Source organism: Labrus bergylta, chromosome 3, assembly GCF_963930695.1.
Source record: "Labrus bergylta chromosome 3, fLabBer1.1, whole genome shotgun sequence".
NCBI classification, from domain to species: domain Eukaryota; kingdom Metazoa; phylum Chordata; class Actinopteri; order Labriformes; family Labridae; genus Labrus; species Labrus bergylta.
In genome coordinates this window covers 16,433,200-16,450,196 of record NC_089197.1, presented here as the reverse complement: position 1 = coordinate 16,450,196, position 16,997 = coordinate 16,433,200, and the positions used below count along the sequence as shown (strand labels likewise).

Genomic DNA, 16,997 nt, shown 5'->3' with positions numbered 1-16,997 from the left:
AGCAACATGGCATAGGACAAAAACCACAAGAAGGGGAAGGACACCATGGTCAAAGTGGTGAGTTTGTTCCTGAAAATAAAGGACTTGTGAAGGACAAAGGACACATCTTTTTGTTGTATATGTTTGGGTCGACTTAGAAGGTCTCTATTAAGAGCAAATTTTTTTTAAAGATGGCAGTTGTCAATGCTGCACTGGCCCATTTGTCTGACCAATCGCAACTCCAGGTTTCTTTAATGCTGGGAGAGTACCTAATCTCAAGTATGGACTAAAAATACCCTTTAAATTATGTTCTAGGAATGAAATACACATGAGCTCTTTGAATCTTCTGATAGAACGAATGATAGAAATATAACCCTCTGTTCCACTGTCAGAGAAGCATGTGACAGCTATTTAACAGCTCCATGACTATCCTTACACCACACAGACATTTTCTGTCTGCCTGTATCTCTCTATCCATCTGCTTCTGTCTTTGTTTCTTCAGCTAGTCAAAGGTTCTTTGTTCATTCTGAAACTGCTGCTCTGCTTCAAAAGAGCTCACTCACTTGATGAAGCTATTGCAGTAAAAGTAAAAGTGCTACGTTTAAGTCAGCTGAGCATTCCCCCCTTGAGGCTGAGCGATGCCTTCACTCGAGTAAGTCCAATTTATAAGGCATATGCCCACCTTCAGACCCACTCTACCCAGCCCTATTAAATCTAACCCTGGACAATGAAGGGTAAAATAGTTGTTAGGATTTAGAGTAGCCTAAATCCATGGGATCCAATTTGTGAATATGGGTTACAAAGGAAAACCTGTTTGCTGCTGTACTGTATATAAAAAGAGGGGCATTATTCTCTAACCTCCTGCACCAAGTCCATTACATTATTTCCTCCCTGATGGGGATTCTTATGTTCTTGACAAATACTGACTCAGTAGATTGAATCCTGTTCAGCCTTCAGGTAGGACAGAGGACATGCCAACTGAATGGTTCTTCATTTTTCAGTGCAATCTCCAGGAAATGGGTAGTGACAGCAATTTCTTTTAATAGATTCTGAAGATGGATGTACATATTTTTGTATGGGTAGCATTCTGGTTTTTGTTTGAGTGGTATCCACTAACATATCCATGGGTTTTGGTTATGGGCTGGAAATCAATCCCCGTTGAAAAGAAATGGAACACATCAGCTGTAATGTAATTCTGAGACCCATTGGCTAGTGTCTAATGTCTCTTTACCATATTATACATCTTTATACACAGACAGCATATAAGTGCAATTGACAATCCAAAGTCATGTCTCCTAACAACTCCACTTTGTTTACATTTTGGAATATTTCTCCTGTTGGCTATAATGTCAAAATGCTCTCAGAGGGTTTGGCAGTAGGTTCAGAGATTTCTAATGACACTGACAAGTTTGCAGGGCTCCAAGGTTGGCGTTATACGCTACAACCACTTTAATCTGGCTTTAAAGGGAGCTAACTCTCAATCTTGTGCTGAACTGTTAAGCCAATTTAACTGGTTGAACATAAAAAAATCCAGTAAATTCTTACGTCATCAAATTGTAATGCCAAGACATTGCTTCCCAAAGGTTTTGTTTTGTTATTACTACTGTAATTTTAGAGAACATTGTAAGGACATACAACGTACATGAAACCGGCTGATTGAGGAGCCTAAATGCTGCATTGGCAGTCTGCTTTGAAGAGGTAAGGGCTGAAATCTGAAAATAAGAAGCAGAAGTCTATGTACTTCACAGTGGCCAGCTGTGCCTGTGATTGTACCTGTGAGATCATATAATAGTGTATTTACTGGATGTATAAAATGTTCCACTTGTTTTTTTACAGGCCTCCAGCCATAATATACAGAAGAGTCCATGCATGCAGTCCCTTGGTACTACTGAGTGTCCACCTGTTGTACTTTTATTAACATATTCGAGAAATGTTAGACCTGTGAGCCCTATGTGTCTGACTTCCACTTCCTGCTAAAACTTGTTACTCCTGTTAGTATTCTTCTTACGCTGTCCCCCTCTCAAAGAATAACTGTATCAAATCAAAAAGTGGTAATAAGATCACTGTGAAATTTGCCACTGGAAGCAGTTGTTTTGTTCTGCGGTTTTTCTTATCACACAATAGTAGTCACAGCTGGGTGCCAAATGCAAGGCGGGAACCCACACAGCTCAGACAAAAGCCTCACCATGAAACACTGATAGTCAATTAAAATTTCATCAATTGGCAGAAAAGAGTCATAGATGTGTGTCTGTCAGCATGTCGAATGCTGTTTGAGAATGTTTATGTTCAAATCTAAGGGAGTGTTTCAGCTGACGGAGTGAGGAAAATTACCCTATTTGTCAGCACTTTTAAAGCATTGTGAAACTTGTATTATGAGCATGAATACATGGGCTTCTTCTTAACAGTGCAGCCGCAGCTTTTTGTGCAGATTTATCAACAGAGAAACCCCAGAGTAATGCAGGTCAGACATGAGGATGCGTCTCGGCTCCAAAATGAAAACACTGATCCACCCCTACTTTAAAGAGTGAGCATTATATAAAAGAAAAAATGTCCTGAATATACCTTCAGATAGGGAACATTTCTAGGGGAGTAAGAAAGTTAAGCGGTGTTCCAATTCACACTGGCTGATCAAAACATCGCTTATAATATGGCTGACATCATGTCTGTCAGCCATATTTAATGCCTTGGAGCGGTCAAAATCCTTTTCAATCTGTGTACCATTTATGAGAATAAATCCCATCTGTGCATCTCCTGTCCTGCCTTGATTTAAGTAAAAATGTGTTCCGCTTTTGAGGGGATTGTATTTATTATTTTCTAATATCTTGGAATGAAGCAGTTACCCACCTCAATAGAAGGCAATCAGGCTGAAGTTTCCCTCACCTGGCTCACTGTCAGAAGGGAACTTTATCTGATTTCGCTCTACTCTGCACCACTTTGGTAAAATTAATGTGGAGTTCATAGCTTTATTAGTCTCGATAAATATATTGTTTATATGTATCTTTTTTAATCTTACAATAAGAGGACCGTCTTATTACTTATGAGGTACAGTTGGATTCTGTGAGAAGCTTTAGCAAAAATAAACTAACCCTGATCAGAAAGTTTTCAGTGTTGTCATGAAAGTAGACTTATAGGCAAACAAAGGCGATGTTTACTGTACTTGGTTGCTATTTTTTTCACATTTGCAATTTTCCAAGTTATTATGGAAACAATTGATTCCTATAAAGAGTCAACAACTTGTAACTAAAAACTCATCCTTTCAGTTGGAGCTGCACTGTGTGCTCGCTATGGTGCATTCAAATGAGACACTCGGGTTCATTATCCTTTGCTGATGTAACAGACTCTCTAAAGACTGAACCTGTATCTGAACATAAGGTATTGTAGTTACAGTGAATCGTTGGAGATGAGTCCCTTTTGTCTTCTTTGGTTATGTCAATAACTGCATCTCAGCTCGGTGGGTACACCTCCAAAAACTTGATCACTTCTAAAACTTTGATCTTTAAGTTACGGGCAAATCTTAATGTAATCCCTGAATATCAAATGTAGCTTCAGGTTTTGCTTTGTATTTGCAAAACACTGCAGATATTCTTTATATGTAAACATCTCAACAATTTGAGATCTGTTGTGTTTGAGAATATTAAGAGCCCTTTGCTTTTTGTGCTTGTCTTTATCTTTCTTTTTATTCTGCAGTGAAAGTATTTCTAAAGGCAAATCTGTGGGACCAAAACTCACCACAGGAGGTGGGTTGCAGATTTCACCCACTACCCAAGTAGTTAAAATTAAAGTCCTTACTTACTTTTAAATGGGCTCTGATTAATTAATCACTAAAAAACAAGAATAGAATATTGTCATTGCTAAAAAAAAAAAAAAAAAAAAAAAAGCAAAAACAGCAGTACAGAGAGACACACAGGAATGACTATAATGTAAAGACCACATAAAAAGGACATCATAAAAACAATAGTTCAAACCACTGAAGTCTAAAATAAGCTCTAAAAGATAAAGTGTGAATAGTGCAAAGCAGCTGTCATGCTCAATAATCAGTAAACAGTAAAGGGCAGTAATGGATAATAAAGTGCTGGTTTGGGAGGGGGGGTAATACTGGTGATTCTGTAGTAAGAAATGATGGCTCGTTATTATTTGTTACTCCATCATTAACATTGTGTATCTAAATATAGGAGAGCAAGATAGCTAATGATACTTACTGTCATTACATTTAGGGGCAGTGAAAAGTACTTAATGTACGCTGTTTATTTTAACAGGAGATGTAGATCTACTTATATTAGGCAAGCTTAAACATGTCTTGTTAGGGCTGCACTGTAAAATAAGGTAAACTTTAAATAATGCTCTCATATTTCAAATATATTATTGGAGTAACATGAATCTACTACATTGCCTTTACCACTTTTTTATTTGTAATATATCATTTCTCTACTAACAGAAACGCTGCATATAAAACAGTGACTAAGCAGGGGAAGAGATAATCAGGAGCTAACATTTAATGCCAAGTGATTTTCTAACCTTTGAAGCTACTTTAAATTTTGAAGGTTGAAATTAATGCTTGTTTTGTATATATCATGTTTAAGTATCTTGTTAACTATCCTCCATATCTAAATTTACTGTAATTAAAACACTTTCTTGTATCAAAGGAGCATCTGGCAGACTCATCTGTGGACTGCACTGAACCCTCTCTTCATGAATATTGAAATCATCAGTGAACCTGAAAGCGTCAACCTAAAGCCGAGGGCCAAAACCAGCCAGTGATAAAACCACAAACTGATAAGAAATTGTATTTGAACAAAATCAAACGAGTCGGGGCCACATGAGGCGATCCACAATTAATAACACAAAGACATGAGATGTTATCAGCCCTGGTCAACGTCTAATGAGATGTCTAATGTTTGGAATTAGATGAAGTCAAGTGTGACAGCAAAGCTAATGGTGCAGATAGATTATCCTCAGGCTGATGAAGCTCACCGACAAGCTGAAGTCAGCTAACTCAATGGTTCCTGTCAGTGTCACCGAGGTTGTAAACCTGTAGGATTTGGAGGATCGGGGGTTTTACAGAGGGAGAGATGGAAGTGAGAGAAAGGATTTAGCAGGTGAGTCTGTGCTGTAGATGACTGCACTGAGCAGAGTATTCTCACTGTTAGCAATGAAGGTTTTATTCCCAATGAAAAGAAATGTGCACATCCTACAACTTTTGAACTGTAACCCACCATCCCCATTCTCATTGGCCACCCCAAGTGCCATCCCCTAAACCATGATTGGCTATCTACTTGGTCAAAGGTAGGACTCACTGTATATTCAAACTGAAACGATTGAGCTGTCATGAAACAGTAAGTAAGCAGTTTGTGTTTATTTGAATGCTTCATGTTTTTGTTTCGTAAATAAAAAGAGGAGTGGAAATATTCAATGTGCAATTTTTGATGTGCATTTGCACATCCCTTATGCCCACCCATGCATAAGTCAGTGCCCTCCTTGGGCCCCCCCATTTAAAAAATTCTGGACAAGCCCCTGTTAGAATAATTTATTTTATTTATTTGCTGATTATTTTGAACTGTTAAACATTAAACTTGAGTCTGAAATATTGTATATTAGTCTATATTATTTTTCAATAGCTTGATTCCTCTTATTTTGTAGCTCTTCAAAAAGAACAACCAGGATTGTTGTTCAGGGGAAAAATAGAGTTGGATGTTTAACAGAGGTTCACTTGATATTGCACTATTGATTCTGCTTCACACTTTAGACAAATCTTTTATGCCCTAAAGGTAACAAAAGAAAAAAAAAAGCAATATAAATCACAGATTCCAGTTTTCCAGGCTTCTTGGAAGGAATTGAGTTCAGCTGGACTTAAAAGGGGCTGTTAGATGAGATGTTGAATGTGATTCTGCCACGAACCTTTCGCTCATTCCACCGTCTGCTATTACAATACATTTTTTTTTTTTTTTTTTTAAAGAAAAGCTGCAGCTCTCTGGCTCTCCTTCTGTTCTGTGCCATAAAGCAGTTTTCTTTGTGCAATCCTGCATATTATCCATGAAGTCCAACCCTGGAGCGCCAGGATGTGAAATGGAGCACAGAGAGCTGCAGAGGCTGTCAACCTTAATTACGCTGTCTCTTTTTTTTTCCAACTAATCAGCAATGTGAAGTGCAATACACAAGGCCTTTGACCGACCAAAAACAATTTGTGGTTTTCAAAAATGTTTTTTTAAGATGTAGAGGCAAAGAACAGTTGCCATTCAGACACGAGATAACAGGTTTTACCCCATAAGGTTTCAACAATAACGAAGCCTGAATGAGCCATGAAGGAGATGGAAAGAAAACCAGTTCAGAGAAATGGTTTACATTTCCTGTTTGCCAAAAAGCCGTCTTTGATTTCCTTTATTTATACAATGAGCAATTGTTTGGAAGATTATCTCTGAACAACTTAAGAGTAGATATGTTGGGGCCACATTTGAAAACTCTTGAAAGTAAACTCTTAAATGTTCAAGCCAAACTTTGATGCAGAAATTAAGCATGGCATCCTCATCAATGTATCCCTGTTCAATTTTAAAAACCTGTAAGAGTGCTATTAATTTTTTTATTTTATTTTTATCTGAATGAGTAGATTCCTGTTTCTTTGCAATCACATGCAGGCATGCACATTTTGATGAAATATTGAATGCACCCAAACCCTTAAACTGAATCAACAGGTAAAAACAGCAAGATGTGCTGCGATGTACAGAGAAGCAAAGATGCGTCCCTGACTCAAAAAAAAAAAAAACAGCATTGCAAATGCAGATGGAAATACTGCTTGTCAGACCTCACTCATGCACAGAATGCAAGTTTTGTTTGTTACAAGATTACTCAACAGGTACATTTTAGTTGAGCACATGAGAGACACACACAAGTAAAACAATCATAATCAGTGCAACTGATGCCCAAAGTCGATGGCCTTAAGTCCCTGCGATGGATTCCAAAAAAGTACAGGATACACAATCTCAAATAAAGCACCTTGACACGCCTTCCGGGACCTGCATACCTTATGAGCCAACCCCATTCAAGCTTCACAAGTTTTGATAGTTTCACAGTAAAGATATCTATAGTTAAGACTTTGATAAGACAACTTGACGATGGTATCATAAGGATCGTCTTCTCCAGCATTACAAAACTTCATTGAGAGTCACAGAGGACATTATATAGAACTTACCTCACAGGCTGAGTAGTACACTTCATGACAAAGAAGACAGGTGGAAGACAGGTGGACTCACATCATTTGAGGGGCCTCTGTGATTTATTGACTAAACACGCAGCATGGGCATCCCTTGTGTTATCAGCCCTGGCTCAGGTCCTGTTTAAAACCTCAAACTTACAACAATTTCAGCAGGATTGTATTTGCTCCTCGGTTTCTCCTGGGGGTTTTATGTGCCCACAGGCCTTTAATTTAGTCCTCTGCTTGTCCTATCATATTGAAAAATCAAATACGGCAAATAGAAAGCCCTTTCCATGGGGGTATTACTTTAGCAGCAATACAAACAGAAACCACTGGCAGACTCAAACTTCATTTAAATGTTTTTCCCCTGGCTTGTCAGGTGAGATAACTGTTTATATCACAACTTTATCGTAGAGAGTAAAAAAAATATCTACATTTATACATTAGCTTTCTGTAGACTTTCAAGCTTATGTTTGCTTAAGCTTCGAGCCTTTTTCACATTCACCAGTCTACATATTGTACCATCTTCCATGCAGAGGACACACGCATCCTCCCAAACTCGATAATAATATGTGCAGATCTGCTGTAGTGATCACTGTCTCCCTCCTCAGAGATGCCTAATGCCTAAATCTCTTTCTAACTGGCAGGGAATCACATAATTGGCTGTGGTCCATTTGCTCACCCGCGTGTGTGTGTCCTCTCACTAACAGCAGATTTTAATGAATCGGTTTTACAGTGATTAGAGCTCTTGGCTATAGGGAGGTCAGGGAGGGAGTGAGCAACTCTGACCACTGTTAGAGAGCCAGGCATGTGTGTGTGTGTGTGTGTGTGTGTGTGTGTGTGTGCGTGTGTGTGTGTGTGTGTGTGTGTGTGTGGTCTATACGTAGTCTGAGCTCTGTGTGATGGGCTTAATCAAAACTCTGCAGTTTTCTCTCTCCCATGCAAACTATTTTGGCTGCTGTGTCACCAAAGCTTGTTGTTTTTGAAGAATGGGAGTTTCTATTCCCTCCTGTATGCTCATGTATGTGTATACACAAACACCTTCCAGTATCTCTATATATAATCCTTTCACGCACGGCCAAAGTGTATGTGAAGGGAACTGAACATGTGAGAGACGCATTTAAAAAGTATGCTCTCTCATGTCTGCCTCCTATCAAAGCTTACATTAAGATACATTCAAAAGGGAAGTCCAAAATGAGAAATGAAATAACATTTACAATTGTTGTTGTTTTTCTATATTTGCAGCAGCAACTGACTTTGCAAATCTTAAACCTCCTGGAAAATTTTAATGAGGTGGAAATGTGACCAATCTCTTTTTATCTCATATCACACACATCTTAATGTGGTTTGTGTCAGTTAACCCTTGGGGGTATCAGGTCTTCAACAGCTAACAGCCTCAATGTTCGGAAATGCATCTAGATTAACATCTCTTTACAATAAAAATAAAATGTAATTAAAAAAATTCATGTACTCAGGCACTTCTTTTAAGTGGTATGGTATGTTTTATTTTAATGTCAGAGCCCATTTTTATTCCTTTCTTTACGTCTTTGGTTAGAAAGCTATAGGGCGGTACTCAGAACATAAAACCAGGATTCATGGTGAAGTTTGCCAAATATGATGCAGTTACTACCACAAAGGGACAAAGTGGATACAGTGACTTTTATTTCAAGTATTATGTGCCAATGAGCAAAACTTCGAATGGGTCTTCAACCACTAGAGAAGCAGGGATTATGTTTTGGGATTTACATATTTTGATGTCAGGACAATTTGAAAACATGAGATCTGGCAAAATAACTAAACATATTATCACAAGCCAGGAAGAGCTGAGACAAGTAAATGTAATTTCCAAGTTTGTGTTCTTGCTGGTAAAAAATCCAGGATGAAATATAATTTTCCAAAACACAAAGTCAATTGTGAATGATGGCAGATGGACCTTTGCTTCATTTCGGTTGGTTATAACTTGCTTTTGATCTTGCAGAACCCTAAACAGGAAACGATTGAAGTGCTACTTACACAAACATGCACACCAACACGAATACCTTCAGTGTCGTCTGCTTGTTGATAAGCCCGCCTCATAGCCTGAAACCCTGCCTCAGTGCTGATACAAAGCATGGCTCACAGCACTGCACAGCACAGCCAACTCTCCTGATTTACCATGTCAACTTCTCTAATTCACCATGTTCTCCATGTTGGCCAGACAATCCATGTAGACAGCTTCAAACCATCCGCACTGACAGGAAAGGCAACGGCAGTTGGGGGTCTGCCCAGTGCGTCTCTGGCTATGACACGCCTGTCAATCAAATGGAAATACCACAATCTGGAAGCCAGAGAGCTGTTGTGCTGACACCCCTGCCAACAGAAGCTACGGATGTAATTTCGTTGTCAGCATTGCAACCTACATCCCAAATTACTGATCCTACCAGTTTCTACTTTCCACAATTGTCACATATTTCATTATTTTTCCTCTGAATGTTTTTAAAAGGTCAACGATATTACACTTTCCAGGTGAAAATACTTTCCATACACTATAGATGCTCATGGATCACTGCTATCTTAAACTTTAATTCCAGCTGCAATTATTTCAATGTTATTTCTAGTCTTTCATGCATTACCTCTTTAATTAATTCTTAATGATAGTTTGCATCAAATCACTTGCATATTCATGGAGTAAAAAAAAAAAGAAAGCGACAAGGTGAGAATTAAAGATAATGACCCACTAATGATTTATGTTTGGAGCATAAAAGACAGTGTCAAGAATCCGTTCATGAATAATGCAGCATTAGTGGTTGTTTTGTGTCATATTTCCAGCAGTAAGATACACTGGGTCTGTGCATCTGAGAGATTTCTGCTCCCATTCACACTCACTCATGCACAACACCGTTTCCGCTTGCTTAATCTCATTTATTTCTTCCATCTTTATTTGTTATGAACACTATTATAATGCCTGTTTGCTCCACCCTTTAAGGCATCGGTTCACTGGAAGCCCAAAATGTTCCATTTGGAAAGCAAACTGTCTCAACTTGTTCACTCGCAAACGTGTTCGATTCAACATTTTGGTACAGCCGTTCCTCATTCAATCCTTGGTATATCTGCAATGTGTGTGAATGAAATAAGAAATGGGTGGATGGGGGTCAGGGATTTAGACTCTGCATTGTTCAAAAATAATCTCCTCAAAACTGGGGGGAAATCCATTTACGTCATTTTGCAGCAAAAAAACAAAGAACGCACACCCTCTTGGATTTGAATGATAAGGGACAAAGGCCTTTCTAAAGATTATGTTAATCTATTTGGGTCTTCTGTTTTTGAATGCTGCTGTACATAAAGGTAAAGAGTGGAATGAAATGCCCCCTGAAAGACATTGGATGGAAGAATAAAAAGAAACAATGCCACGCACTTATCTAGTTGTATATTTCAATTTACTTGTGTAAAGATATAAATTACATATTGGAGTGAATAAGAGTAGAGAATTGAAAAAAATAAAACATGAAAAGAAATATCCATAATCAGTTGTTGCATTTTATATGTATACCTAAAAGCTACTAATTACTGAATAAATATAATCTCAAAAATAGTTTCATACCTGAATTCATACACTTGAGCTAAGTCTATTTTCACTTACACATATTTTGCTTTAATATATGACTTCATTTCATTTTAACTGACAAGCTATCAAAGGCTATTTGTAACCCTTGGTTCTTATCAGTGCAATGAAAGCTGCAGTAATGAGATGGAAACCAGCTCATTGCTTTGAATTAGCTCAGTGGTTGTCTTCATTCTATAATGACTTTTTTCTTCACAACTGTCAGTATCACATACCAATCATGCAAGATGAAAATTTTGAAAAAGGGCATTGGCCGATATAAGAACTATACTTGCAAAGTTGTCTTGTCCCTGTCAGTGAACCAAGACTGGTATGCTGTATGTGTTGTATTGAGTCTATTGATGCATGCCTGCAAGTGTTGTGGTGACAGCTTGAATGTATCACTGTAGGGAAAGGGATGATAAGGGACACACCAAAAAGGTAAGTTGAAAGGTAGCAAATTGTTTTCATTATAACATATTTTGCAAAATACTCTTTTCTTAAATCATTTTTGCTTCTTTTTGTTTATTATATTCATGTACACAATTGTATTTGGTGAGCCGTGCTTGTCGTGGATAAAAGGCTTTGCAAAATGACAGAAACCACACATTTTTTCTGGGATTAGCTTGTTGGTCAACCTTCCATTCCATGATGACAAAACAAAATTTACCCATGTGTCCCTGGCCCTGTTTGCTCCAGTGCTCATGCTTACTCTCAGCACTGACTGAATGTACAGCTGACTGGGGGGGGGGGGGGGGGGGGCTGAATGGAGTTGAGCTTTATTTACAACCACTATAAAAATGTAATGTGCATCTGGATATGCTATACGGACAGTGAACAATCTGATCATGCCCTTGCATTACACATAGTACCTGATGTCTGCATCTGTCAGCTTAGTAATTGGATCCAGTTTTTTTTACGAGCGCTTTGTCAAATAAGGACCGAGCAGGAGAGGTGAAGAGGTGCCAAGTTTGTGTTTTGCTGCATACACGAGCAGGGTTTAGAGAGACCAAGTTACTGCAGAGCCAGGAGTGTGAAGTGGGAGTTTGTTATTTGCTCATAAAGATGCATACTTTGATAATTGTATTGATTATTTAAATGTGGTATGCTGCAAAGTAAAAGAAGATAAAACTCAAAGACTGATGCCTCGCTTAAAAGCTATCTGCTTTTGTTCAAACTCAAACACTAGCCACGCCGGAACAATGACCATTTGTAAATTGTCAGGGTCAGCCGGTCGCCATCCATCATCCACAAAGCAGCTCTTACACCAAGATGATTTCAACTTTGAGGACTACTGTGCTTCCTCCATCTTTATCTTCTTCCACCACAATGTACTGTGAGTGGAGAGAGTGAGTGGCTCATATCGATCTTGAAGGTTGACAGTTAAAAGCTGCTTTCAAAGACGCTGGTTGATACTCTGTTTTCCAGTATGCTAAATGTTAAACACTCGGAAATTCGTCTAAAAAGGACACATATTTTGATTCATTACTATCACATATAGAATAGTGCTTACATTGAATGTAATGCTGTAGGTTCATTACAATTTCAAATATAAAATTCATCAATAAATCACAGTCTGCTGTCATGAATCCTCTCCCCTGCACGCTCTGCAGTGCTCTATCAGAATGAGGGTTTGACATTAAAAACCAATGACATTAAAGATAATACAAGAGCGTTACTCTGACAGCGTGCGACAAAATAACCACCGTGACAGTTTAGCGAGAAAAGGTCAGAATGGAAATGACTGTTCACTCATTACGGAGCTCCAGAGGCAACTTTTTACTGCTGCCTGTTAATAAGTGTTCAGGCTGTTAATGCCAATGGCTGTGACTGGTGTGGAGGTATACTCATCCGAGCAGGGTTATAATGAAGTTAAGAACTCTTTTTATGTTCTCTTGTGTTTTTACAGTTTGAACTCAATTATACTTGTCGGTAGGTTTTGGGAAATTAGCAACTTTTGGCTGTTGATGACATCAATAACAAGGATAGAAAGCAGCTGGATTTGAAACAAGCCACTTACAGAACTGACTGACAAGCTGGACGCTGTATGATTTGTGGCCTTCAGCTTTGTCTAATGAAGTTAACTATACCTCTAAAAACTAAACAGACAGGCTGTAATTCAGAGCTTCAAAACTTCACTTCAGTTGTATTTTGATTTGTTTAGTAGTTTAAAATTGTGACATTTTTAAGACATCAGCCAAGTAGTTGAATGTATCCGAGCCAGGTGATGCTACGCAAGCTAGCACTCCCTCAGGGTCTGATATAGGTGATTAAAAATATGTGTCTCCTGGCAAAAAACCCAACTGCACGCTTTATTGCTTTTTTGACTTGCCAGGATATCGTATGAAGGTCTTTTCTCTTTCCTTTTGGCAGTGTTGGACAAAATCCAACGTTTTTTTATATGAATTTATGGAGCAGTAGTTCAAACAAAGGTGCATTTTTACGTGCTGTCTTTGCATCTGGGCTTTAATTCCCTCATCAGCATTGAACAGTGTTATGTTCATCTTTTTTGTGCCCATCCTGTACTGTTGCCTTGTTATTCTACAGGAATCTAAAGTGTGCCATACAAAGTCTACAAAACGAGAGAATATATTCAAACACAGATTCAGCATCACACATGTTCCATCTGAATCTGTACAAATGAAACATGATAAATATGGCTGAATAAAATCTGGACAATCATTTCCTTCAGACAATAACTGATCTGATCACACCTTATCATTTGTTCTCTCATCGGAAGTCAAACCAAGACGCTAGCGTTTTTGTCATAAAAATAAATAAATAAAAAAACAGCTGTGTGAGAGCTTACTGATGACACAGAAAGAGAACATGTGCAAAACACAGATGTCTCCTAAACACACCTGGTTAACCAATCTGGTAATGTCGCTCAGTTTTCGGGAACTAATCTGTTTAATAATGACAAACAGCAGCAGTAGTTCAGTCTGTAGAGACTTCAGGGACTCCGGAAGTTGGGCGGTTTAAATATAAAGACAAATGCATGGTAATTAATCTGGTTGCTGGAGAGGCGCCAGTCCACTTGCTGATTACTTATTGGTGCCCTTGAGCAAAGCAAATAACCCCCAGTAGCTCAGAGGCGCCCCCTGTGTGCAGCCCCTTCACTCTGACATCCATCTGTTTATGCATGTTAATAAGTCCTGTATGTGCATGTGTGTATTTCGGTCTATGTGTTTGAGTGGCATGTTCATTAAACAGTGTAAACCTGAATATCCACTAGGCCCTAGGGGATCAATAAAGTATATACAAACAGGCTTAACAGCCCCACACACAAAAGTCTTCTGTCTGTAGTGGGCTAACATTTCTCAAAAAAATAAATGTGATGCTATGTAGGCGGTGTCTCCAGCCAGTACTCTTACACAAATCAGTTTTGCAGCAAAAAAATCATGTGTTTGTCCCATGCAAATATTCTTCAAAACATGCAGGACTAACAAATATTTACTGTTACTTTTATAGTTTAGGAAATGTATTACCTGAGGTATCATACACACTTAGTCAAACTTTTCTAACGCTCAATGAAATCTAATCAAAATGTGGAAATTGAAAAAGGTGTTGATTTCTCACCAACCAGTGATACATCAATCTGATGTGATCACACCTTTCTCTCCCTCTTTCACAGGTCAAAAAGCCCTGGAGTGGACTTAATTACATGCATCTGTCTTTTAGTGTTTGAACAATGCTTTCGAGTTTTAAACAGCTGTCTGGAAAAAGAACATCTTCTACTACATCTATACGCATGTAAAAGTATGACAGACCAAGTGCAAGAAAAAAAGACTCTTCTTCTGAAGTCTAATTTTGCAAACACAATCCAAGCTAACTAAGATCCATATTCATCTGTAGAGAACAACAAACTAAGCTGTGAATAGCTGATGTGATGGACATATGTTAGCATCTTACATTTGATCCAGTACAACTGCAGACAAATTAAAAGCACTTAGTTCCTCTCCTACATTTCTACCACTCTCTCTGTCTCAATTTATATTTGATGTAAAGTGATACCGAGGAGAAATCCTGAAGCTCTGCTACAAATCTGTAGCATCTGTTGGATCACAAGGCAGATAACTGATTTTAGTTCTTTTTTTTTTTCCACACCTCCCCCCCCCCCCCCCCCCCCCCTGTGCACACACTCAATCCTCAGTGTTGACTCGCTAAGATAAGACATCAGCTGCGAGTCATCAGGCACAAAAAGGGCCGGCGGCACGCAGCTTTGCCTCGTCTTGACTCGCCTCACAGCTTGGGACACATCTCTCCATCCCTGTAGCAATCGATGACACCCTGGTCACCTTTTGTCCCAGCTCCCTCCCCTCCTTCTCACTGAACTCTTCCGTTAACTTGTGCTCTCGCCGCATGTGTATGTTCCAACTTGTGACTCACTCGTGTCTGTTCTTGGCCGTGCATGTACAGTATATGAGACACAATAATAAAAACATAATAATAATAATTAAAAAAAACTGCAAACATGGAGTCACACAGTCAGACACATGCTCATACACAAATAAAATGTTTGCTCGGGAAACCAAGACATTTTTAAAGCCTCCTGGGCTTTACATTAATGCTTGTGATGTTGCCATGTCAATCATCTGACTGTTAACAGAGCGTTCAAATTAGTGTGGATGCTCAGTTTTCTTATTCTCCTAAGATCTAGGCCAGTATTTCCCCAGATATGATGTGTCAAGACATCTGGAGTGTTGTTGGAATATAGTCAGCCCCTTTTGGATTCTCAATATCTATACACAATGATGGCCAAGAAAATTATTAATTGGTTCCTTTCAAAGCAGTAATGATAGAATTATGTCCAGATGCATTTATGGTCATTATTCATGCAAAATTAAAGTGTAGAGAAAAAAAACTTAAATATTTGTTTAATTTATCATTTATAATTTTATTTGAAAAGGGACAGTGTACATTAATCAACATTCAGACGGATGTAAATGTACCCGAATTGGCCTAAAGGCTAATTTCGCAAATGTTATTTGACGTCATAGAATTAATTGTAACCCGTTAACATACATTCATATTAATGAATATGTTCAAAAATCAATCAATAATAGATGTCACGGCTCTGGCTGTGATCCTGTTTCTGTGTATCCTTTGTGTCCCCTCCCCCTCTGTCTGTGTGTCTGTGTGTGCGTGTGTCTCTGGAGGGCGTGGCTTCAATCAACACTGCAGGTGTGACTACTCACACCTGCAACTCATCTGCTCATCTGCCTCAAGATAAAACCCTGGGTTCAACTCGACTCATTGCCAGATTATTGCGTCTACTGAAGTGGTAACTATGATCGGCTGCGCTTAACATTTGTTAGAGTTTGTTCCTAGCGTTTTTCAAGTGAATCCTAACAGATTTTCTCTCCTGTTGTCCAGATTCTCACCGGTGTCATCTCCTCCAGTCTGCTCTCCTCTCAGACAACTCAACCAATCACCTGCCTGCCTGCAGAACCAGCTAACTCCATAAGTCTCCTCCACGCCGTCACTACCAGCCAGCCAGAACAGTCAGCCGTCCACCTTTCCCAAACCCTGCAATAAAACCTCAAACCCTTCAATTTTGCTGCGGTGTCTGCTTTTGGGTCAAGATACAAACCGTAACAATAGATGAGCTTATCAATACATGACAGTCCCTATCACTTGTGTGTACGGGAAAAAAAACGATTCTGTCATGTAAAAGATCGCTTGTTGGCAACCAAGAAGTCATCAATGTCTAATGTTCTTTTTCATAACTTCAAGCTAACTCTAAGTCTTATAAGTTAGTTGGTTACGCAAAATGAGTCGTCTGTACAGGTGTCAGCACGTTTACTTGGCTGTTAAGTTATACATTTTGACGTGAATACTAAAGGGATTGATTCACTTTAGGAGCCAGCCTCAAGTGGTTCATTTAAGAACTAAGGTTTTTCAAACTTTTAAGATTAGTGGAATATTTTAGCTGCTTGGTTTAGACGTATAATGAACAATCAACCAGCAAGGACCTCTAAAATTAAATATGGAACTCTTCATATCTTGTTAGTAATGACAAAAAATGATGCATTCATGTGTGGCTTTTTGCCTTAGATTTACATTAAATAGCAATAGCATGAAGTAAAATAGCTTAACTTTAAATGGGACGAGTGAGTGACAAAATATAATCAGAACAATTTCCTGTTTGAATAGTTGCCGAATTTGCTTTATAAAACTCTTAATTATGTTCCAATCTAGTTGATTTTATGGAACATTGACAATTTTCAGTTTAATTATACAACTTTGAAT

The 16,997-nt window shown here is 38.5% G+C and overlaps 1 protein-coding gene across 6 annotated transcripts in view; it reads right to left on the bottom strand.

Annotated features, from left to right (window-relative positions):
• LOC109986983 (protocadherin-9) overlaps positions 1-16,997 on the bottom strand; it is a 204,577-nt gene that overhangs the window by 157,339 nt on the left and 30,241 nt on the right. Inside the window, exon 3 of one of the 6 annotated variants that reach the window (XM_065952837.1) lies at positions 5,189-11,149. The exons of the other annotated variants lie outside the window; for them this stretch is intronic. Coding sequence (XP_065808909.1) covers positions 11,147-11,149 — 3 coding nt within the window. The 3' untranslated portion in view covers positions 5,189-11,146. Of the gene's footprint in view, positions 1-5,188; positions 11,150-16,997 lie in introns of those variants that run through there. 6 annotated transcript variants of the gene reach the window in all.